At 40.0% G+C, this 25,627-nt stretch overlaps 1 protein-coding gene across 1 annotated transcript in view; it reads left to right on the top strand.

Annotated features, from left to right (window-relative positions):
* LOC106930199 (phospholipid-transporting ATPase ABCA1) overlaps positions 1 to 25,627 on the top strand; it is a 192,148-nt gene that overhangs the window by 144,357 nt on the left and 22,164 nt on the right. The window contains exons 39-47 of the mRNA XM_088016037.1: positions 945 to 1,068; positions 3,142 to 3,271; positions 4,493 to 4,616; positions 10,261 to 10,323; positions 13,005 to 13,111; positions 17,221 to 17,362; positions 18,801 to 18,935; positions 22,514 to 22,617; positions 23,642 to 23,734. Of these exons, the coding sequence (XP_087872163.1) occupies positions 945 to 1,068; positions 3,142 to 3,271; positions 4,493 to 4,616; positions 10,261 to 10,323; positions 13,005 to 13,111; positions 17,221 to 17,362; positions 18,801 to 18,935; positions 22,514 to 22,617; positions 23,642 to 23,734 (1,022 nt within the window). The remainder of the gene's footprint in view (positions 1 to 944; positions 1,069 to 3,141; positions 3,272 to 4,492; positions 4,617 to 10,260; positions 10,324 to 13,004; positions 13,112 to 17,220; positions 17,363 to 18,800; positions 18,936 to 22,513; positions 22,618 to 23,641; positions 23,735 to 25,627) is intronic.

Below are 25,627 nucleotides of genomic sequence, written 5' to 3'. Positions count from 1 at the left end.
ATGGCACAACTTACAACATCCTGCAGTACCTAATCTTTACACCGGCAAAAGCAGAAATGATGAATTTTTAGTCTCCTGCTGCGTACGCGTGAGCTTTGAAGACTGCGATGAAGCAGGATGCATAATGCATGAAGTTGGTTTTGAACACCAGGCCACGGCAGGTGTATTTATAGTTTATCCTTGCTCTTTCTGCGTTTTGTTTTCCAAACTCCGTTTCTCCTCTGTGGTGTACTTAGGTTGTTACAAGCTCATTTTTCTGAAGTCATTTTAGCTCATTACTGCTTTGTCCTTTATTGGGATCCCACATAATTTCCACCATGGGGGGAAATATGTTTGGTAGAGGAGTAGTAAAATGCTTTGTCAAGATAAGACATGCCTTTAATTTGTTCCTTGTTGAGCAGCGAGCCAATACGGTTTTGCTCTGTTTTCGGTGTTTTCTGTCTTGTTTATCACATTGTCAAAAGAATCCAAAAAAATAAGAGGCAGATAAACAAAGTTCTCATCTCTTGGGTCAGGATGTTGCCTTTCCCCCTCAGTTATGATTTAAAAGGCGAACATCTGTTTGCCTGAGCCTCAGCTCATCCATTTATTTGTACATGTTTTTTTCCCGTATGTGGGCCTTTTTCACAGATCACACAGTATGCTCCCCACTGTCAAATATGGTAGATGAAACTTGATGCGCTGTGCTCTCTGAACGCGCCATTTGGAGCTCTGCAACACAACAGCGCTCAGCGTGTGAATGGAGTGCAGGGTGTTTGTTAATTATCAGCGACGTCTTCCGAAGTTCTGGCTCCTCTCGCCCTGCTGATTAAAGATTAATGTACAACATATTGTGCTTGGGCTACACAAAAACCCTACCAGGGCAAATAAATATTAGAAAGTTTGTCACGCCTCTGATGGGTTTGTTTTCACTTTGTTTTTTTTTGTTTTTTCTTCTTCAACAGAACATAACCCGCATTAATGACATAGTGAAGCAGGTGCTTCTGATATTCCCACATTTCTGTCTGGGCAGAGGTCTTATTGACATGGCCAAGAACCAGGCGACTGCAACACTTTTCATCAATTTTGGTAAGTACAATTAAGTTCTAAGGCTATTAGGAACTATTATTAAGTTGGCATCCAGTGGTAGGATTTAAGAAAAAGCACTCTTCCTCTTACACACTGCACAGGAGACTGACTGCTTGTGACAAAAGCTACAATTTCAAAAGCTTAAATGCCGTCACTGCTTGTCAGGAAATCAACCAACTTTGTATCCTTTCTTTCTTGCAAAGCAGAATGAACTTTTGTTTTTGTAAAATCTGAATCAGTTGGTTTTGTGCATTTTTGTTGATATACGCATTGAAATAATGCTTCTTCATACACCAGAACATTACCCAGATGACTTAAAAGCATCCTAACACGTGAATATTTGAATTCAAATTCATTTAAACGGCACAACAAAGAGGAGGAAAAAAGTACTCAGAAAGAGAATGCACTCTCTGTCTGTGGGAGGAAACTTGACACAAACTAGAGTGTGAGTTATCTTGAACAGTTTGGCTGAAAGGAGAACAGATGAACGCTAACAAACAAACACTGAACAGGTTGGTGAGAACAGTAAAACATACATGCTGAGATCGGAAAGGCTGCTTAAAGCTACAGGGAGAGAAGAACAGATTGGGGAAAAAAATTTAGAAAGAATATTTACCCATTCATTTTTGAAGGGTGTGTTTCTCTTTTTTTTTTTTTCTTTTGACAAATACCTGGGTTCCATTTATTAAATGTACAGAAACAGTTCTTACGTTCTACTAAACTAACAATGGATTGATTATTTACAAAGAAAGGTTAAAAAATGATACAGATAGATTCAATTTTACAGAAAAACAACTAACCATATTCGTACTGTTAATACTAATGTTGAAGGTTTTGATTTTTGAGGGGATGTTGCTCAGATAAACTCAAACTCATTGAGGACTAACACTTAAAAATCAGTTTGAACAAATCTGCAGTTACTCAGAATGACTCGGTGGGGTCCTTCCCCTCCCCTCCCCTCCCCGATTCTGACCATATTTTGAGCATACCAGAGGTCTAGTTTGATAAATATGGGGGAACCATGAACTGGTTCGAAAACAGTAGTTGTTCAAATTGCAGCTCCCCTTATAATTTGAAAATGGCGTACGCCATGTGACCAGCCGTGTAACACCTTAAACATAAGAATATTTGGGCATAAAAGAAAAAAACCCAGCATGCCTTGGGTCTACTTGTGGTCACAACTCCAAGTAACACTAAAGTAGTACACATACCCACAAATCATGCTCAGCCCTTCCCAGAGAAACACTCAATTCAACCACAGTCCTCATTTTAAAGTGACACCATACTATTTCTTTCAAATAGCTAGCTCTCCAGGGGGGGAAATATTTGACCGGTAACACAGCTCCCAAACCTCTACTAAAGCTCTTCTCTGCATTTGAGTTAAATTTAGACGGGAGGAAGGGAGACAAGTGGCACGGTGGCTGCGGAGGTGGATCCGGGGTCGAGGGGGCTGTCAAGAGGCAAAGAGGCACATGAAAGAGGAAGAGGAGTCTTATCTGTCGAGAGATGGAGCAGGAAATAGCGGTCTGAGGAATAATTTGCAGTGGTGGCGGAGACCAGAGAGAGAAAAGCAATCACAACTTAAAAGGGCTGGTGTGAAGAGGGGCTATTTACTAGAGAATGAGACTGAAAGCGCTTTCGTTTTTCTTGTCTCTCATTTCGCTCCTCCCGCCGCTCCCCTCGCCCCGCCGCATCAGGCTGGAAGGAGGGAGAAAGTTTGTGTCGAGGGCTGTCACCGCTTTACTTATGTGTTCATCCATTAAAGACCCTCACTTATACAAAACAAATACAGGATGTCAACAATTTTCTCAAATTACTTTTTTTTTTCTTTTTAGTTTTGGCTATTCTGTCTAGAGCTTAAATGGCTTCTTAAACTGCTGGCTTCAATAATACGTCACGGATAAATTTACTGAAGACAAGCCATAATTTGGCTGTCTGTGAAATGAAAACGTAGCAGTTTTCTTTTTTACTTCAGACCATTTTTACCTGAAAAAAACTTTCTGACAAGATCTAGACATGGACCTAAAATGACCCATGAATCTCATCGCTGTCCTCATATATCCTTTGTTTTAGGGGAAGATCGTTTTAAGAATCCACTGAGCTGGGATATGGTGGGAAAAAATCTCCTGGCCATGTCCATTCAAGGAGCTGTGATGTTCATCACCACCATTCTGATCCAGTACAAGTTCTTCTGCAAACCCAGGTGACTCTTAGCAACTTTTTTAACGGCATCCCTCTTTCCCTAGGTACAGTAATATCAGACAACAATTAAGATGTGAAGAGAAATTTCTTATTTAACCAGCCCCCTTGGTTACTCTGCCCAGATAAAAATGGATGCTTTATTTATGAGAGCTTTGAAATAAGTTTGGCTGTTTTTCACTTAAGTAGCTCAAACGTAGCTACCCAACTGAAAAAGGTCGCACAGTGACAAAATGTTCAGTGTCATTGCGGTAACACTGAACATTGTTAGGGTGTTTGTTTTTAAGTTTGCTACTTAAAAACAAAGGCACGACATTTTGTCATCAAGAAATGTAAATAATGTCTGCTGCGTTTGAGCCAAACAGTAGCAATTTTATTCAAAACTGTACGCCTCAGCAGACATCAGCGACTGATGACAAGGCCACTTATCTTGTCCCACTGGGATTAAATGTTTGCTTTGAAATACAGATCTGATGGGACAGTGGAAAAGATTAATGTTATGTGCAAGTTGTCCAGTAAGGGGTTTGCCTATCACTGAAGCTAATCAAGCCTAAAATATTATCTGAATGCAAGCATGTTGTGGCGAGCACAACGATAACATCAGCGTCCATAGTTCATATTTCTGAAAAACCGTTCTTTTCAAAGACGCTACATGAATGATCAGGTTTTCCTGAAACACTCGAAAGCTGAATAGGAATATTAGCACTGTGGGTTGTTCAGCACCAATCTGATGAGTGAATGAAGAACACATTAATTTACTGAATAGTAAATTATAAGTATTAATTTACTATTCAATAAATTAATGCATCTAAAATGGGTTTTGGATTGAAAATGTCGCCTATTTTATGTAATTTTTGATTAAAATGTGATTAATTGTGTTAAATAAATTACAAACCCTTCCATTAAACTGATTAAAAAAATAAAAGTGTTTTTCACGTTTGTTCCACAAGCAAACAACAAATCTTTGCTATCCAAATAGCAATATCTGTTTATTCGTTCTGCGACTGCATTTGGGTTTGTGGGTGTGAGGTTTTTTTTTTTGTTTGTTTTTTTTTTTCTCAAATTAATGTTTCCATGGAAACTAACCTTCTGCAGCTCATGAAAATTGTAGGAATTGTTTTCACAGGGTTTGAACTTTGACTGAGCCAATTTATTAGGTTTATTTTAATATTGATAAGCAGAAATAATCGCAGCCCTCAACTGTTTTTTTTTTTTGCCCAATCAGGCTTGTAACACCAAAACAGTCAGCTACAGAGGAGGCGGAGGACGTCGACGTTGCCCGGGAACGCAAGAGAGTTTACGAAGGCAGAGCTGTGAACGACCTGTTGAGGATCAGTGACCTCACAAAGGTATTCGACCTTGATTTCTTTTTTAGTCTGTGTTATTCAGTCTTTTCTATAATAAGTCATAGAAAAAGATTTGCAGGCTGGTTTGGACAACAAGGCACAATCACACAATTTGAATGCACTTTGGCATAGTCCGTTTTCAATGCGAGAGCCACAGGATGCTAATTAGTGCAGGAACACACTGCCTTCAGATGATCCCCAGCTGCCCATCTTTTCTTGAAATGTGGCAGTTTTGTGTGTGGTAACATTTCATCATGAATGCCATAAAAAAAAACAAAAAAAAACATTTTTTTTGAGTCCTTGGTTGTTGTTTTTTTTTTCTTTCCGATCAAACATCAGCAAGGTACTTTGTGTTTGCCCTTGAGGATCCTCATTCAATAAAATTTTTTAATATATATTTTACATCAAAAAACATGTATTTTACATTTTTGAGATGCATTTCACACATAGGCAACCTCCTCATTTATCTTCACCTCTGGTGAGGATCTGTGAAAAGGTTTCAATTTGTCTTTAATAGCAGTAGCAAAATTTTTTATTTATTTATTTTTTTCATTTACAGAGTTGAAAAATACAGTCTTAAGTAATAACACTTTCTAACAACTACTAGCATCCCTGACAGGTAATAATGACTAAATAGCATATTTTTTCATTTGGAGTTTACTGTTTTAAGATGATCAAAAATATGTCTAGTACGTAACCTATGTGTCTTTGATTCCTTAGGGTATAAATATGCAGTAAGATCAGGCCTATTTTTATTACCTACTTTTAAAAAATGGGGAACACAAAGGAACATGAAGCAGAAGTAACGTAGGAAATCTATTTCTTCATGTTTGTACATTTGTTTTCTGTGTTCATGTATTTTTGTGTTAAATAAAAACTGAAAGCTCGATTTAAATACTACGCAAAAATATAAGAATGTCTGCTTTCGTAACACAACAAATGCCTAAAATTAGATCAGGTAAGCATAAGACCTTCATATTAAAGACGGAATGCAAAACATTCGTATTTGCCAGCATGCCAATAGCATATGTTGCCAATAATTTGCCAATAGCTAAAATTTCGAGCTGTTTTAAATGAGCCAGCTCTCAGAACGGAGATAAACTTCCCCTCACTGGCAAGGAGTGACATCTTCAGGTCACCGCATCTCCGTAAGCACAGTCTGGGTGAAAACTCTTAGTTGTGTTGATAATCATGGATGGTGCTATACAGTATGTGGCTGACTTTTCTTAACATGTCTCATATATTATGTACAGTTCAAGGAAAAAAAAAAAGCAAACACATTTATTAGAAGTGGGGAAAAAACACATTTGCAATGGCTGTTCCCTTAACCCAATACCTTGTTGAAGTGTTTTTTAAGGTTAGTTTCAGCATCTAGTCTTCTCAGTTACACACACCTCTCACCAATGAGTTAACCTGATGAACGTGACATAAAGTTCAGCTTTCCGCGTTGAAATCCCCAGAGATTAATTGGCGTCCTATAGGTAAAGCCTTGGTAGAGGTTGCAGTTATTCAAAAGCAATTCATTCTTCAAATGTGTAGCTCAGGAGTAGGACACCAAAACATCTCCCGATTTATAAATACATCATTGACAAAGAAAGCAGTCACCAAATAGTTGAAGTAAATATAAGCCTGCAGTAGCATTACAAAAACTGGTCATTTATCCAAAAGAAATGAAAATACGAGACTGAGTTTGATACTGTAGGTCATAGTTTCTTGAAGAAATTCAACAAGGACTGGCAGAATCTAAGAGATGCTCCATCCCTCCAGTTGATCATCTGGTTTAGTAATCATGTTTTTAGCTAACAACGGTTTGGAATATATATTGTTGGAGCTGGAACACTATTTTATGTCAGTGAAACTGTCTTATTAAATCTGAATACATAGATGATAACCATCCATTTGTTTGAGACACTTCCTGCTTCCTCTCTTCACATGGATCTTACAGACTCTAGTGTCCACTTCTTCAATAACAATAGAAGCAGACCCATGTATAGTGAAGCAGTGAGGTTGTGGTTTTGACGTACCAATGACTGTTTAAAGGTTGTCTTGAGTCAGCACAGCTTTTTTAGTTTTTCAACTCTTTATTATGGCAATATGATTCCTATGTAAGAATTATTACTTAAAAGAATGTCAGAAAACTAGACTGTCAATGAAGAAAAAAGCAGTCAAAGTCCAAGGATGACAGAGAGGTTGACATAAGACTGGTTTTGTTTCGGTGTTGGTTCTCTGGCCTTTAGTTCATCACAGTGCTTGTGCGTCTCTGAGGCGGCAGGATTAATGTTTGCTCCACTGGCAGATGTTCCCTCCCCGCGGGCCGCGTGGCAGCAGGAAGTGTCACCACGGCAGCCTCAGTCGCACTGCTGACGCCGACAGTTGGCTGATCTGAGCCTTTCCCTCCTTACCACCTTTCCTTCACTTCTCTGCTCCCTTGGTCTCCTCGGTCTCACCGTACTTAATCTTTCGCGTATTGCTCGCTCGCACAGTTGGCGCCGCGCTCTCAGGGATAATTACTGAACAAGTGCTGGCTGAAACAGTTGGAGAGGAAATGTATTACAAATCATCTCTCAAGGTGAAAAAAAAAAATGAGAAGCTTGTATAGTTGTTCCTCTTCAGACAGGATTTATGTAACTTTTTGGAGAATAACGCCTCATCGGTACAACGGATGACTTCACAAAACTTCGGTTTCTGATGAGGCGTAGGCAGCGCTCGTACACCTTCTCCAGTGACAGTCTGCGTCTGAAATGACACATTTTCCGTCGCTGTGGAAAAACAGCAGTTCGTTGGCAGAAGGCATCAGGATTCTTCATGCAGTGCCCTCATTGACTCCCACAACAGCTGTGGCCCATCCATTTGAGAGGTGTGGGGTAAGGGGTGGTTAGATAACAAATTGATCAATGAGCGCACGGCTTCGGTGGCCACACACCACAGGCTACACCCCGTCATAAATCCAAGCATGCCTCTGAAGCGATCGACAGCACATCAGTCATGTGTCGGATTCCCGATTCACCCTCCTTCCTTCCGTCTCCTATTTCCTGCTCCTCCAAACATCAGAGTTTTTTCCCCCCCATCTGCTAGCTTCCACTTAGCATTAGCACCTCGACTGTCACCGGTTAAGACTCTAATGGAAGCGTGTCGGTCTGAGAGCCTGTTATTGGGATGCCGCTGTCAATTGAGCGTTCCAGACGCTCATTAAGTTGACGGGGAAGTTTTCGGGAGACCTGTGACAGATGTTTGAGTTTAGAAGATGAGTGGCACCTTGGCGTGCTTCAGCTCAGCTAATGCGATAATGTTTGCCCTTGGACTTTTAGTGGCACAAATCAGACACGAGCTGGCAACGAGATCTTTATTGAATGATCACTAAAATGTTACCTCTCTTTCTCCTGGGTGTTTGCAGAGATGGAGAAGTAGGTATTTGCTATCCAGCTGGATTTATTATTATTATTTATTTTATTTATTTTTTACATTTTTCACTTAAAAATAAAAACATTGTCTGGAAATGACTGTACTTTTTAAAGAATTGTCTCTGTATAAGATAAGAAAAATAAAAGACGAGTATTGAATTTTTACTTCCAACCATCTGCCTGTATGTTCATCCATCTAAATGACTAAATGAAGTCATTATTTGTTTTGAAGAAAGAAATCTTCTTTTAAAGAAAATACAACATTTGAAAGAGAAACCCTAGGAGACTTGTTGACAAGAGTTTCGCTCTCAAAAATATTGTCAAGCCAAGACGTGACACGTTAGCAGCTCCTAACAAAGATGTCTAAATACTGGATTTAAATATAAAGGTGCTTCAAAATAGAAGTAATTCAACTATGTGCACACCTATGCACATCTTTTGTTTGCTTTTTGGTGTAAAAGTCACATTTGCTGTGTTTGAGTTTCCAAACTCTCCTTGTTAATTTACCAAATGCTAACTGAGTTTTCTTATGGACTTTTGGTTGACATTCCATCGCTCCACCTTAAATGAAAAAGAAAAAAAAGAAAAAAAAGAGCTGGTACACAAAGCAATCATTCTTCATAGCTCTGAAGGACACAGTCTTTGTTGTAGATTTCAATTCTTTTTCATGTTATATCATTATCAGCAAGACTTTCTCATCTAACCACCTGCAGCAAAACAAAACTTTGGATTGAACATAGAAGAATTTTCTTGGAAAAGAACACTGTGTCATGCACTAATTATATTATTATGTTGAATACAATTCAGCAATTCTAATTCCAAGTCAGTGTTACTGCAATCCATTGCCCATACTGTTTTTTTGTTGTTGTTGTTGTTGTTTTTTTAGGTAGATATAGTCTGATTAGGCACATTGATATGGAGCAGCTTAATGAGGCTGGTCTCGAGCCGTGGATGTTTTTGTGTGAAGTCTTTCAGATTGACCTGAAAAATCCCAGCCATCTTTCATTCGGACTACAAAGAGTCGGAATGAAATGGCTGCGTTCAAAATGTTTTAAAGTTAAATGAGAGAGAAGCGACGGATCCATAATTAGACAGGTTTAACAAAGCTGTACTTTGTGTGAGATGACTCATTAATTTTCACTCATGCCTGTGACGACAATGTGCCTTTGGCAACTTAGGGATCCTGCTTCAGATTCTTTGAGCGTCCTAACCAAAAAAAAAGGAGCACTTCACATGCCCTGCCCTAATTGACTTTAAAAGAGAAGCATCCTGATAACTATGATGCAGATCCATGGTGGTGTTTCAATGTCTGAGTAGTCCATAATTTACACTCTGGAGGCATTTTGGCCCAGTCTTTTCTACAGAATTGTTGTAATTCAGTCACATTGGAGGATTTCCAGCATGACTGACCTCTTTTTTTTTTTTTTTTAAGAGGTTTGTCATTTAAATTTGACTCAAGTCCGGGGTTTTGACTAGGCCACTTCAAGATCTTTACTTGCTACCACGTGATTTTAGTGAGTTCTAATCCCAAAGGGTGAAATGCAACATAGTTCAATATGAAATCTAGGAATTTATTTGAAAATTTGCACGTAAACTTGTGCTGCCAACTTTAAAAAAATAAAAATAAAAAAAGCTTTTTAAATCACTTCCTTTATTCGTTTTCATACAAGCCGGTTAGAACATCTCTGTTTTTTAGGGTATGTTGTTTTGTTTATTTTGCTCAGTTTGGTTTCCAGTCTGTCGCGCTGAGAACACTAGATGTGTTTGAAGAAAGTACCCATTAATAAAATACTTCCAGCTTGTGAGCGTTGAAGGTTATTGAGGCTGATAAAGTGCTCCTCAAAGTCGAGGCAGATTACCTTCACAGGCTCCGTCACCGCAAACACTAATTTAAAAGGAGAAAAAAAAAGAGAAAAATTCTACTTTTCCGTTCTGCACGTGTTTTTCAAATATATTTGGAAAGCCTTTCCCCCCGTCTGGCTTCTTCATAGTTTTCCAAGTGATCCATTGTATTTAAAATATGTTTCCTTGACTTTCACAATCTCTCTTTCCTTTTTTCTGCCACCCTCTTCTTCTCCCCCCCGCCTTTTTTTTTTTTTTTCTTGCTGCTGCTATGGTCTATCGCGCTGTACTCTCTCATGCCATCCACTGTTCTGTCTCCCTCGCAGTCTGCTCCCCACCGTCCGCCGCCTCCCGCCTTTTCTCTGGCTGGTTGGTTGATTCATTGTATTGTCTGTTCGCTGCAGGTATACCCTAGGAAGAAAACCCCTGCTGTGGACCAGCTATGCGTGGGCGTGCCTGCTGCAGAGGTGAGCCAGATGCTGCCGAATTACACAAGCAACTTCTCAACTGTAAAGTTTGTGTGATATTTGTCAACCAGGAAGACTTTTTTTTTTTTGCCACAGTGAAAACTAGAAGTTTACATACACAGAAAAAAGTGGACAATTTTTTTTTCTCACTCCCTGCATCTAAATCAGACCAAACTTACCTTGTTGTAGATTAGTTAGAATTACCTCAATAATAAAAGACAGACTATGTCTGAGATGTATTTGTTTATTTATTATTGTCTTGAAAATTGGGAGTTTACATGACCTCAGTATTTGGGAGTATTGCTTTTAAACTGTTTTATGTTTTCAATCAACCAAATTTATTTGCGTAGCACTTTTCAGCAATAAGGCAGTTTAAAACTCACTGGGGTTGGGATTTGTTTGAATTACAACGATTCTAGTTCCTCATTTCGATTCCAGGTCTTAATGATTCTTGACTCCGGTTCTATTTAGACACCGTGTCAAAAAAGTTCACAGGGTTTAAATGAGCTGGATAACCAGCTGGCTCTGGATAAAATAGTCTCAACTTGTGAATTCATTTTAATTCTGAGCTTTTTATCTTTTATTAGCTTCACCATGAATTTTTTCACTACCACTTCTAACTAGTTTATAAGTATCACGCGTATGTACTTGAATATAAATGTTCAGAATCTTTATATAGGTCCACTTTCGCAAGAGCATCTTATATTTTAAAGCTGATGAAAACACATTTACAGCAGGATTCACATTAACCGAATATTTTCCATCTTTTATGGGTTTTTTTTGTTGTGTTTTTCTTTTCTTTTTTTTTTTTACGGTGACAGTCATCCGTCATTTTGACAGATTACACACACCTGACCACTTGGTGCAGACATGTGGACATTTTCAACTTTACACATGGAGAACATCACGGATGTAACTAAATCGATCAATCAAAAAAAGTCCCACATCTCTGACCGAGACACTGAAACACCTGAAGTCAATGCATCTTGCTATCCACGAGCTGACAGCGCGTTGACGACTCGTGGAGGCTTTGCAGCGCGTCTGCAGCTGAACCACTGCGGGATTCTCCTCCCGCTCAGGGGAGCGTTTGTGAGATCAGGAAAAAACCCTCATTCAGAGAGTCCGGGTGACTTCCGATCACTTTAATTGGAAAAAAAATGGTCCCTGATATCACTGCACAGAAACATCTGCTTGGTATCATCACAAGCAACTTACATGCAGAAAATCAAACAAAAAAACAAACAACTTTTTAAACCCATTCCAGGTTAGGAGCTAGTGCAGTACAAAATCATAAATGGGTGAACAGAGTGAGTTTGTTCGGTGCTATGCTGGCAATCAGAGCCTGTAGGAAGGAGCCTCGGTGCGGCGCGTGAGATTTCTATAACTCTACTCCATTAACTCAGAGGTTTTTAAACATATTGGTCGTGTTTAAAAATTTAAAAATTAAACAACATGACTACGTATGTACAATGTCAACTACATATTTTTACTAATTTCTTTCTTTTAAACAAAACATTGCGATTGTATAATCAAGCCACACTGGACGGTGTGGCTTGATACAGGTGATATAAACGGTATAAAGGCCAAAATCAATGTGATATTGGTTGAGTAATTGTAAATGTCTGACAACAGCTTCCGTTTTTTTTTAAATCAGTAGATTTTGTCTCATTCTTTCCTCCAACCGAGTCCACACAAAATGTTCTCTGAACTCAGCTTAATGAAGGCAGCAAAGCAATCCATCTCCATCACTTATGGCATTATAGTACTGTTTAGTATAAGTGTTCAAAAATAAACACACACAGACTACACGGTACCAAGCAGCGAAGGCGTGTGGACCGAATTTAATATCGCAACCTTGTAAATTACAACTGGATAACAAATGTGGTTAAATGCAATCATTTCATAGCATGCAATACGTTACACACGGCTTAAAAAGCTGCTCTGCACACACATCTAAACACAGTGTGAAAAGCTGACAGTCATCGGGGCTCAGAGGGCTTCCCCGCTGGTGCCCATCGTCGCTGCCGGTGTTTACTCGGAGCCCAGTGTAAATGCCAGAGGAATATTGGGATTCGTGGGGCTCTGCTGATCACACGCCACACTTCCATGCATTATTTACATCGAGCTTAGCCCCGCTCGACGCCTTCATTGGGGCGCGGGTCACAAACAAGCAGGGATCAATGGAAGACAGGAATCAAATATTTATGCCAAAGCCTGAATACCTAAGACCGAGGAGGGGGGGAGGGAGGGGGGCCACATGACCACAAATAGAGGGGTCGGCAGGAACAACTTCTTTTCATGGCGAAGCCGTAGAATCAGTAGCGTCGGGAGAGAAAAAAAATAAAGATCGAGGAGGCCGTTTGTTTGTTGCAGTGTGAAGAGGCACGTAGAGACTCGGGGAATAGCCAGACTCTCACGGTGTTTGTTGATTTACTGCCTGTTTTGTTTGTGCACACAATAAGTCAATTTGTTATTCTGTAACCCACCGAACCCGCTCTCGCAGACACCGCAACGTCCAGCTTCAATTATCTGCCTCGGAAAGACGTTCGCATTTCTCCGCACATTCGCCTCATTGTATTTGCTAATGATCACAGTGTTACGAGTGCAATCGAGAATGTTGCCCTGTCAGTCCTCCGATGAGACTCGCGCTGTTTTCCTAACGGACGACCCCTCTGCTCCAGTGTTTCGGCCTGCTGGGGATCAACGGCGCTGGGAAAACCACGACATTCAAGATGCTGACGGGAGACATCCCAGTCTCCAGCGGAGAGGCCTTTCTAAACGGATACAGGTGAGGCCCTGTGTCCCACGAGTGCACAGAGTAACTTATCTCAATTAGCCACCCAAGATAGCTGCTCAGGTGGGGACAGAGCTCTATTTTTTTTTCTTCTTCTTCTTCTTCTTCTTCCCCTGTCTCAACATCTCTTTTTTTTTTTGCATGCCAGTCTCCAACTTTTATATTTTTGCTTTTTGTACCTTCAGTGGGTTCTGTTGTGAGGGTTCCTGGAAATGTCAGGGACAGTATGTGATTTGATTTTAATTTATTTTCTTGCAGAGTAGTAGGCAGTGATTGTATCTCCAGACTGTAGTGTCCGTTTCATCCATCCATCCATCCATCTGTCTTTCCTCTTCTTTCCTTCCTTCCTGCCTTTCCATTTTTCCTATGTTTCTTCTAGCCTTCTTTCAGTTTGCCTTTCAGTTGCTTCAAGCTTTACTTCCACACTTTGGTTATTTCTTTTCTCCATGTCTCCTGTGTTTGCTATTTCATTTTTCAGGTTTTTTTTTTCCTTTCATCATCCCTTCCATCTCACCTATCTCCCCTTCCTTCCTTCTTCTGTTCTTTGTTTCCCCCTGCTTTCTCTTTCTTTATTCTCTCTACCAGCGTATTTTTCTTCGAAATCCCATTTTAAACCCTGCCAGTGTTGTGTTATAAGTTTTCTATGAACGTTTGTATTCGTACACAGCGAGGCAGGACAAAAATCTCTGGAAGCCCGAGTTACGGGAATGTGTGGGAATTTGAAATATATGTTTCTGCTTTGTCTCCTCACCAACATATTCGGAACACTGTGATCTTTCTTGCAAATATATCATTCCTTTTGACCTGTACCTGCTTCAGTTTTTTATTGTTGCATGTGTCTACAAAATCAACCACAAAGAATGGTTGTACATGTAATATGAAAAAATAAAACACCTTGACAACAGCGAAACAGGAACCCAGAACGCCTTTACGAGAAAGTAGGCTTTTCCGTCTCGTATTTTTTAGGAACAAACAAGCTCTGTTCCTTCACCTCCTTCGGCAAGCATCTCCACGCCCGGCTGAGGGGAGTGCGCACGCAGCGGAGCGCCGGTTGCTCTAGATGTTCGCTCATATATCTGATAATTGACTTTGTGTTCGACGCGGGAGCAAAGTCGTATGCAGCAGGGGCCTTACACGGCTCCGGTAATGTTGATTAATGTGGGTGATAGTGATCAAAGAAAAATCTCTGGGACCTTTAGGGGAATCAGCTGAAAAGAGGGAAAACAGATGTGAGCAGGCAACACCCACTCTTATGTTTTCATCTCATTATGCTCGCTTTCTGCGCCCCGGCAAGAAGAACGATCAGCAGAGGAGGAAAGGTTTCCTAAATGGATGCTTCTGCTCTCGCAGCAGTACTCTCTCTTCTCTGTAATTTCAAGAATATCTGTCCCTACCTGCATTGACTTCCTTTTCTGCGTGGCGCCTGGTTAGTATTAAAAAAAAAAAGGAAACCATGTGGGTGTCGGCTCATTTGCTATCTTTTGTTCTAATAGACCAAGAGGAAATTAGAAAATTAGTGAATCATTACTTCATTTGTGGTTGTGTTGGATGTTTACGTCATTGACTTTTTGTGCGATCTCTCAATTGCTAGGGTGTAAACTTTGTCCATGGAAGAAATAAATCCAAACACAGGAGTACTTTCTAGGCAAAAGAAAAATGGAGTACTTAGTCACACGGTCCTTGAAATAATCAAAAGAACCAAATGTTATTTGTACATTTCTAAAAACGCAGATGTACATAATGGATGAAGAATTAAGTAAAGGAATATTTTTAAAAAATACCAGTTAAACTTACTTTTTAGTTTTGCACAAATAAACTTGTTGCAAAGAAAATTAGAGTGCATGTATATTTTCAGTCTTTTGTGGAGGAATTGTGTCTTTTTATATGGATTATGTGTTCCTTTTGTCTAAATTCAATGTCCTGAGTAATGTTTAAAATCGTTTTCCTGACCGATTTTAAACATCGCTTGTTTGTTCCTAAAAATAAGAGACGGCAAAAGCCTCCTTTCTCGCAAAAGCGTTCTGGGTTCTTGTTTCGCTGCTGTCAAGGTGTTTTATTTTTTCATATTACATGTACAACCATTTTTGTGGTTGATTTTGTAGACACATGCAACAAAAAAAAACTGAAGCAGGTACAGGTCAAAAGGAATGATGATATGATGATAGACTTATACTTTTGTTATACCATACAGTAGACTCGCTTGTAGGTTATCTGTGACTAACACGCACTGCTGCCTACGACCTTATCATTGGATAATATAAAGCAGAACTAGCAACTATGGCTTCATGCGAAGGCTACAACGCTATAACCCCCAATCCCATCAAGCAGCTGCTACAAACGATCTATTATCTCCAGGCCAAATAAATAGAATACAAAGCTCAAGCCCCTTGCACATGGTCCTGGGTTACTCATGAAGTAGGGCTATCAGGAGGAGGGAAATGTTTTATGCGAAACCTGTATTTTTGGTGCTACAGTGATCGAAATAATAAAAAACATTTTGGAATATGATTGCATGATTCCTGATGAGTTGAGGAAAATACCAATTGTGTTTCCTTCTACATAATACGGCTGTACCTAATGGCAGAGGTGCAGAAACCACTCAATGAACAAATGGTCATGTTGGTGCTGCGGACCACAGAAACAAAGTTGTACACTGATGGTCCAGTAGGACTTTCACTGCTTTTTCTTACCTTTGGCTGAAACATTTCCCACCTCTATGGAAAATTCTTTTAACTACATAACTGGATTTTCACTGTGACATTTAAGTACCTATGAAACGTCCTGTTAGGAGGTTTGTTGCTTAATTATGGCCAGCAAATGTAATTTGACACATTTAAAACACAGCTCACCTGCAGATGGGCGCCTGAGGCGTTGCTAAATTTGCATCATCTAATGGGCTCTTTGGCAGCTGAAGTATGCTTTTATTCTTCATGAATGTGAAGTGAAAAACTTTGTGCTGTGATTGTGGGGATTTGTGTGTACATTGGGGTACAAAAAGAAAAACTTGAAGGAACATAAAATGACCTTTATGTTGATTGAGGCACAGTAGATTAGCTTAGATGTGTCACTGATTAAACGTTTTTAGAAAATCAAATTGACTGTTAACCATGAATAAATAGTGATTTTTGCTGAGAAAATTCATTGCTTAATGTCTCTTTTTGGGCATGCTTCTTAGCTTAGCTTCTTAATGGAAGCTAAAATAATTGAAAGGTCTCCGATAGACGTTGACCAGAAGTTTTAACAAATGTGGAAAATGCTGTATGTAGCTATCTAAATACCTCTCCATGCCTTCTATTCCCATCTGGTTATAAGGCAACACTGATTTCCGATCCATGCTGCAAAATTGATTCGTCTGCAGGGATTCATTAAGCAAAGTTAGGCTTTAAACGACATCCATCAAATTCTATCAGGCAGAAGACTGGCAAACACTCCTCAGCAAAAAAATCACAAGAAGAAATGTTTTTATTCCAACTCAGCTTTTTGGTGTAGAGTCATTTCATGAAGCTGATGTTGAGAAATACTTAACCACTTTGTGTTAGAACCAGATGCAGACCATTACTTACACTTACCACAAACCTTTATCACAACAAGACCAAAACACAGAATTAGATCCCTGAAGCTTTACGTTTTATTCAATTCTTTATGGGATTTATCCATTTGACCATTCCTTTTGAAAAATACCCATTAAAAAAAAAATCTCCCAATGTTATCTTTAAGAAACAAAGCAGCTTGGTAGAGATGAAAGAAAATCCACTTCACCGCTTTATGCCTCGGAGTGATAAAGGCAGCTTGTGTGTGGAGGTTGTTTTTTTTTTTTTTTACCCAATTTGTTTCAGACATAGTGACATTTAGTTGTAGGTACGTGCAGAGTATGAAACATTTCATTCTGTGGCTTTTACTGGGCTATCTCTGTTTTCTTGTGTTTCTTATCAAGTCATTGTGAATATTTGACAAGTCTCTCAGAAATGTTTGCTTTTCCAGCTCTTGAACTCTTCTCCTTCTCCAAAGGTTTTGTCATACCATTCTATAATTAAGTTATTTCAAAAAACTATTGGCAATCGTACTAAAAACACTTTGTTTTGTTTTTTTGGGTTTTTTTCCAGCATACGGACAGAAATGAGACATGTTCACCAGAACATGGGCTACTGTCCCCAGTTCGACGCCATTGATGACCTTTTGACTGGACGAGAGCATCTGGAGTTTTATGCTCGGCTAAGAGGGGTACCAGAAGACGAGGTTGCCATGGTAATTGACGTTTTATTTTCCACCTTCCAATGGATTGAGGCGACGTTGGGCTGCAAAGCTAATGCAGACGCAGTAAAATGCTTTCTTTTTACCAGGTGGCTTAGGGTGTGTTCTCCGCTGCATGTCAGCAAGAATACATGTTTAGAAACAAACATGCAGAAGCTACAGATAACCTGGATGCAAGAAGCCATGCATAATGAAATATGGCCTGTGGAACAAAAGCAGCAGCTGTGGGTTATGGCTCTACATTATTCACAGTGCCCAGTGGTGTGGCATGCCTTAGGCAGCCTGGCTGCTCTTCTCTCACACCAACTGCCTGCAGGAGAAAAAAAAAAAAAATCAAAAGAGGAAGGAGGCCAGCAGTGACCACAGACTCAGAGCCAGGACTTTGATGTCTTAGCTGCAGTGCAAAGGGACCCCGTCCTGCAAGCAGTACTCCGAATGTTGCACCAATCCATTGTGATGTTATTTGAAGGAGAAAAAAAAAATTCAGCCAAACAAATTCCTTCTAATTCCTTCTCATATTTTACTTGTCCAAAACAAAACCCTCACACATTTAGAGTTTTGGGATAATTACAACTTTCAGATAAAATACTGCAGTATATCATTCATTTTTAGATTATTATGTCCTTATTCCTCCTACACAAGCGGAAGTGGGAAGTGAGCAGCAGCCACTGGTCAAACATCATCAGCAAGCATCTATGCTCTATATAAGATGATGGTTGGCAATATAATACTGTCTGATGTTTATATTTACTTATCCTGGGCGTAGATGTGCTTAGTTTTATACTCATGAACATTTATTTAAAGATTGGAATTATGCAAAACAGAAACTTTCTTAGTTCTAGAAATAAAAATTGATTGAGCAATTTTGAATGAATTGTTTTGTGGTACCTTTTGTCGACAGCCAAAATTATACATTCTAGCTCAAATATCATAAACGCTCCAAAAAGCGTTTGGTAAAAGTTGCTCTGCGGGTTACACTTATATATTGACGAAGAACTTTGTGCATATCTATTTGGAAATTTGACCAATTTTTCAGTAGCTTCCACATAAACCTTTGGGCCTTTGCCAAAGCATTTTTCATTTAATTTGAAAAAAACATTGGCTCTGAGATATGAGCTTTTACCGAATAATAACACCTCATTTACCTAAGCATTTACAGACTACCTTGTTTGTAAAAGCTACATCCTAACTTCATGTAATGATTAATGTTTGACAATGTTTACTTTACCGAAACTTCACTCCGCAGCCTGCGATTAACGTCTCACTGTGACGCCTGTCGACATATTCAAACGTGAAAACCGCAGAGCTCAGTGTTTGCCGAATAACCGAGACCAAATGTCATCCACGACGATCTCATGAGTTCATTCCTGGGTTTACAAACAGCCATTTTGAATCCATAACGGCAGCTGTGTCTTTCTCCCTCTCTTGAAAGGTGGCCGAGTGGGGGATTCAGAAGCTGGGGCTGATCAAGTACGCCAACAAGTCAGCAGGAACCTACAGCGGCGGGAACAAGCGTAAACTTTCCACAGCGATGGCCCTGATCGGATGTCCGCCAGTGGTTTTCTTGGTGAGATCGAGCTTCGTTATTATGCTCTACACAGTGAAATGAATTATGCCGCTGTTTCATAACCGAGTGGTACTTTTCTGTCAATATTTGTTCATCGAAGGTGTTTAGAGTGAAGTAGATCATTTATTTTTGTCTCCGTGCGCTCAGAGATTGTATCGAGGAGATGGAAATAGCTTTGGAATATGAAGCAAGGTCTAAGAGGTGGGGGAAAAACAAGATATGGATCGAAGCTGCAAATCCTCATTAAATTTCCCAAAGGAGCACAAGTGTGTATGCCTTGGGAGAAGAGTGGTCACACACACTCTCACGTTTGAACCAAGCCTTGGTTCTGAGAGTGAAGAGAGGTTAAGATAAAAGAAATGTCACCTTAATATGGTTGGTAAATAATTACCTTCAGGTTTAATATTCTTAGGACTACTGCATAGCGTTGCTTTTTCGATCTCTGAAGATCTCAGTAAGACTTTTGAGAAACCGGCAATGAGAACAGTCAGTGATGCAGGTGCTATTTGAGGCCGTTTCTACACATTATAACACAATACCTGACCGTGCCAGTATCCCGTCTGCTGAAAATAGCAAAGAGGGTAGGTGGAAAAGAAAAAACAAAAAAGAATCCTAGTGTATCTGAAAGTTATGTGTTTAAGAAACTGAAAAGATTTGAAACGAGTTCCTCATCAATTGCAGTTATTCAAAGTTGTACATGTGGTTTTGAACCAAAAGGTAAAAAAGCATCAAAGTTTCCGGTCTTCCAACGTTGTCAGACCCCTGCAAACCCCTCATCCCTGGCGCAATAGAGAAATTACCCATGATGCCTAGCCATAACCTTAATCATGGACTACACTGAATGAAGGTTTCAGGCTAAAATGAAAAGTACCACCTCTATTCTAGTACATTTTCTCGAGTTGAATTTCCGCACAGATTTTCTTTTCTTTTGTCTTTTTACCCTGGTGGATGTAAAAAAAAAAAAAAAAAGGGGGGGGGGGGAGAGGTCAAAAATAACTCAAATTTTACTCCGGTTCCTGGAAATTGTCCTTGCAGTGGAAACCCACCTTTAGTTTTCTTTTGTTTTGTTTTTTAATTATATTTGAGCTATTTATATTTCAGAGCTGAGTGGTTTAGCAAACAACATAATTATCTGAAAATGGTCAAATACTAGCGGTCACCAAATGAGTATGAAAGCAGGGGAAAAACACCGAAAGACCTTCAAAAAGCCTTGATAATCATCAAGACCACTCTAAAGGATTGCAGAAACGTCTGTCTTTGGAAGCAGATTTTGAAGAAAGAAGGTATGAGAGACTGTTTTATATTTGTATAAATGTTTATGTAGGAAACGGTTCTGCTTTTCTTCCATAAAGAAACATTAAAAGCAAGGATTAGATTAGAGACATCTTGTGCTTTTTTTCTTGGAGTAATTTACTTGATTTGATTTACTTGGAAATGTATATACATATATTTTTTTAGGTCTTATCATATGCCATAAACGGCCCGTGACTAAAATAACCATCCGGATCCACATTCAAGTCTAAATTGTCATGAAATGATAGCCATCTATGTTCTGCCGAAGGCCATTTCGGATCACGTTTTCATGCAAGCCTCTCCCGCTACCAAGCACACAAAGCAAACTGTAACCATATACCTCCTCGTAAGTAATAAAGAGAAACTCCAAATGTGCCAAACGCGTGATTTCCTGTGAGCTCGGGTAGCAATATGACATCTGTTTGGTTCGCTAAATTATTCACCATTTCCTCCTCTCGCACTCTAATGTATGCATAAGCAGTTCATAAGTTTATGCTTCCAATAACTTCAGCGCGGTAATGAATAATCCACAATAAATTACATGTAATAGGATAATCTTTACAGCTTTGGCGGGATCAAATTGTGCACACTGTTCCAAACTGCCTTATTTAGTCCCTGCAGCCAAGTTAGCCTTCACTTTAAAGCTGAGGGGATAATGTGGCATCTGTGTCTGTGTCAATTTAAGCATTGTGTGGTAGCCCAGGGAGCCCAGTCAGCCTTGAGGCAGCATCACATAGGTTTTTTTTTTTTTTTTTTTGCGTTGGGCAGCCTGACCAAACCCGTGGGATTTGTAGGATTCGGTTTCTGAGGGAAGTCTGGAATGAAACCAGTCAGTCTGAGGACTGTCACTCTAATCGTGTGTGAACAGACAGGCCCTGAGGAAAAAGAGAAACAGCAGTGGCACTCTGTGTGTCTGTGCTGAGCTGAGCCTGCCTGGGCTTCAGCCTGCGTCCTCGTTATGTGCGCGCGGGGGTTGTGGTCAGAAAGTGATCCCCGTGCGCTGCATGTCTGCGGGCTTCTAAATGTCTCTTTTTGTTTCTTATTAATTGTGTTACGTGCCCGTGGAACAGCTGCAGAGCACCTTGGCAGATACGGGACTTCACTGAACAGATGGCGCTCCAATGTTCCAAAAAATATTCCCAATTACAGATCTAAAAGACATTTGATTGCCCTTCGTTGCATCGTTTTTTGTTTTGTTTTCAAAGCCCACCTACAGTGCTTTGTAAAAAAGAAAAAAAAAGCTATCCATACTCTTTGAGTATTGTGACATATTTTCATATTTACAACCAAATGGTGTTTTTCGGTGATCTTATGTGAACGGTTGCATCCAAACTTTTTGCTATGCAGGCCAAATTTGGCAAGTTGAAAATATTGTAAGATACAAAAATTCACTTTTTTAAATTGAAGATGATAAAATTGTTTTATTGTGAGTTTTTTTTTTTTATATTACATACCAGATAACTGAAAAGTATAACAAAAATATGATTTGAAAAAGTCAGTTTCCTTAAATATTTACATACATAAACATTTTCTTTTTTAAATATATATGTTTTATGTCTATTATCAGCTATAGCAAGCAGATATGTGCCAACCTTTCACTGAAAAAAACTATTTAGACATGTTTACTAAATGTATGTGTCAAAGTCTTCCTTGGAGTAAACATCTGCTTGATGATGTTTCTGATCCTATTTACAATATATATTTTTAAAAATACATCATTAAGACATAAATTATTCACCTAATATTTTCCATGTTAAGAAGATTTTTCAGTTAAAAGCTTCTCCTTTAGCTTCTGGTTTGGTCAAATCTGTTTCATTCTCGAATTGATGTAGTAAACATTCCAACTTTGTTCAGCACATATAAATGTGAAGCGAAATGAAAATGGTACATTGACTAAAATAATATTTTATTAAAGTGGGGATTTCATTTTTAGCCCCCTTTATTCTGATACTTCTAAATAAAATGCTATTTGCAAGGAGAAGTAGGAAAAATGTCCATCTCTAAATGTGCAAGACTGATTCTCTCCTTGCACTGTTTGCACTGTAGGTTTGTTATTTTTGGTAAAGTATAATTTAAAAAACAAAAACACATTTAAACTTGCTGTTATAATGCAACAGCATGTAAAAGGAAGCTCAAGGGTTTTTGCTTTGCAAGGCACTGAATTTCTATCTCAGGTGGTGATGAACAGCTCCACACTGCAGTTTTTCTTCCTAAACAATGTGATGATTTCAAAAGAAAATGAAAGCAGATTTTTTTTTTGTTTTGTTTTTTTTTATTTACCGCAGGATGAGCCAACCACCGGGATGGACCCCAAAGCCAGACGCTTCCTTTGGGACTGCATCCTGAGTGTCATCAAAGAGGGACGCTCAGTCATTCTCACATCGCACAGGTGGGACCCCACTCGTCTCATCGATCCCCCTTTGATGCGCTCACCCAGTCAAAATATTTAGACTCTCCTCCGGGGCAGAAAAGTGCGGAAAACATGTTTTCTGTAAGCGAATGGGAGCCATAAATATTGTAATTATAATTGATTGAAGTCCCCGTTTCGTCGAGAGGTATTGTTTCCAGAGTGGCAGTTAATATTGCCTGCCAGAAACACACTGGCTGCTATAAAGCTTTCATGAAGCGTGAGGGCATATCGACTGACTGCAGCCTTTTTTTTTTTTTTTTTTGGCCTTCTTTGAAAAGGGGGAAACTGTCAATATCAGTTCTAGAGTCTTTTCATTACCCAAGACTTCCTGAAGCAAACTTAAGTTCCCAAACTTTTGTTTCCTCCCGTTGAGGAAAAAATAAGCAGGGAAATGTAATTGTTTGCTTACTTCATCACTCATTTTAACATTCCCCGAACCGAAGCATTTGTTCCCCCCGGCTCAGTTTCATTCAGAATAGATTCTCCTCATTACACTGGCTCCTTTGATGGAGGAATAAAAAGCGTTTGTTGTTGTCGCAGGCAATGTGGCAGAGCTGCGTCCAATTGTCCATGTCATGACCAGGTGGTTCTGTTTTGTTAGGTGGCAAATTCATCGGGTTTTACAAACTCATAATACTAATTGTGCCGTACTTCAGAAGGCTGTCGCAGGTTTCGCTTCGGCTACATTTGGCTCAAGCTGTGGCTCAACAATAAAAAATATAAAAAAAAAAAAAAGATAATAGATAATAGGGCTGCAGATGGCACTCTGTACTCAACCTAATTACCATATTTGTCCTCCATTTAAGGTGTCAGAACGGATGAGTAAAACACTCAGACCAAAAGCTTTTACTTTGAGAGAAGTGAGCTCTGAAAGTTCGTACGAAGGTTAAAAAGTCGCAGAAGCGTCGCTGTTTTCTCTTAGGGTCCCATTGTTTTAAAAGAAAAACACACTTGGTCAAAAGCTTACTTTTTCTATTACCTTCCCTTTTGTGTCTTCCGACAGCATGGAGGAGTGCGAAGCGCTGTGCACTCGCATGGCCATCATGGTAAATGGCCGCTTCAAATGCCTCGGAAGCATCCAGCATCTGAAAAACAGGTGAGGACTCTCAATTTGTCTCCGAATATGAAACTGGTGTTAAAAGAGCGTACCACAATTTTAAATATCAACTAAAACTTTTTCAACTAAAGTGAAAGAAAACTCCACAGCTAAACTCTCTTCTTCAAACAGACCTCGACAGATGTTGCACTTGCTTTTTCGTGTTTTTATGCGACATTTTCAAAAGCCACCATTTAATACCGCAAAGAGGCCAGTCCATTACCTCGGGTACAGTCGGCTGACGTTATTGCCGCTCCTTTTGTTTGAGCTTGTGAGAGGAATGACGTTCAACCGGCAGGCACACACACACACACACACACACACACACACACACACACATGCGGGAACAAAATTCCTGACAGGATTACGCGGTGGCAATCGCTGGGTGGAGAGTCGGATCAATACACCTGAGACGAGGGGGTGGAGCGGACCATTTGTCAAGTTGTGCAGGGGATTAGGGGAAACGTGTGGAGCAGCACGAAGGGGGCGGCAGTGTCAAGGGTATTTCCCATCAAGAGCGTTAATGTCACATGAATAACTGCGGTTTTTAGATCACTGCAAAGGAGAGAAACAATTGCCGCTCTTTCGGAAGGGCTATTAAAAGATGGGGAGAGTTGAGGTGAAGGACTAAAGTGGGAGGGTTTGAACTAATCAGTCCCACCCAGATGTTAGGGTAGCAGGCAAATTCTCCGTCAATTACGTCCTGAACGTAAGGGCACGAGCAGAGTGGTGTAAATAATTTATGAAGTAAGCGGGAGTTATCAGATAGGTAGGAGCAACGCGAGACAATGTGGGGACAGGGAGGTGAACACATGTCCCACTTCACTCCACTTGCTGTTAGGTAAAAAGGGAATCTCACTTCACAAGACAAGCATGTGAGGGGGGGGGAACCAGATAAGCGCTGCGTCTACATAGATTTTCGCTGCGCTTATTTTAGATCTCACACGGACAATTTACACGCCGCAGAAATACTATCGCTCAGCTCTCGCTGTGCAGTGAATAATTTCTAATTAAGCTTCCCTATCTCCACAGCGCTCAGTGTAATTAATGTTTCATGAGGTGTGAGACCCTGTTAATGACTGAAAAGGCAATTAAGCAATGTCTTCTCTGTTTTCTTTCCTTGTCACTATCTTTCCACGTTTGTGCTGTGCCACATCATCCACACACTCACACGCGCGCGCATACTGTTGAAATTTGCACACACACACAAAAACAAAATTGTCACACAAAGAGCCTCTTGAACCTTTCCACTTTTGGTCATGTTATACCCACAAGCGTCAAAGTGTCTCATCGGGATTTGATGATAGACCGACACAAAGCAGAACGTAACTGAAGTGAATGGAGAAGTTTGCACGCTCTTTTTGTTTGTCGTTTTACGAATACAAACCAAGTCTTTTGGGCAGTGGCGCAACTGCACATTACTCAGGTGGATGCGAAAACATAAAAGGAAGGAACGTCAGTGTAGAAAACATACGCTCGCTTCCCCAACCCCCCCCCCCGCCCCTCCCGAGGCGAGGATATGTTAAGGGTGAAACTCGCGCTAGATTTACCTCATTATGTGCGTGAGGTGAAGGAGCGTAAGGGCGCGGTGAAGTGTATGCGAAGGTATCATCGGGGCGCCGCCCCCTCCAGACGGGGTTTTGGCGCCCCCTCTGGTGCTGCGCCCCTATGCATTGCATGCGCTGCATACCCACTTTTTGCGCCACTGCTTTTGGGGCATGTTTCTAGCAGTTTTGCACCTCTACTAAGATCAGTTTATCCCATCCTAACACATCTGTTGCCAGACGTTGGTCACATCAGACCAGAGGGAAACGATTCTCCAGTTCTTCATTTTCAAGTTCAGAACCGATAAACTGTTCAGAATCAGTGACTTATCAATCGGCATTGGCAAAT

The sequence above is a fragment of the Poecilia mexicana genome, unplaced genomic scaffold (assembly GCF_051168715.1).
Source record: "Poecilia mexicana isolate PSO_F unplaced genomic scaffold, ASM5116871v1 scaffold_18, whole genome shotgun sequence".
NCBI classification, from domain to species: Eukaryota; Metazoa; Chordata; class Actinopteri; order Cyprinodontiformes; family Poeciliidae; genus Poecilia; species Poecilia mexicana.
This window is presented reverse-complemented; position numbering and strand designations above follow the sequence as displayed.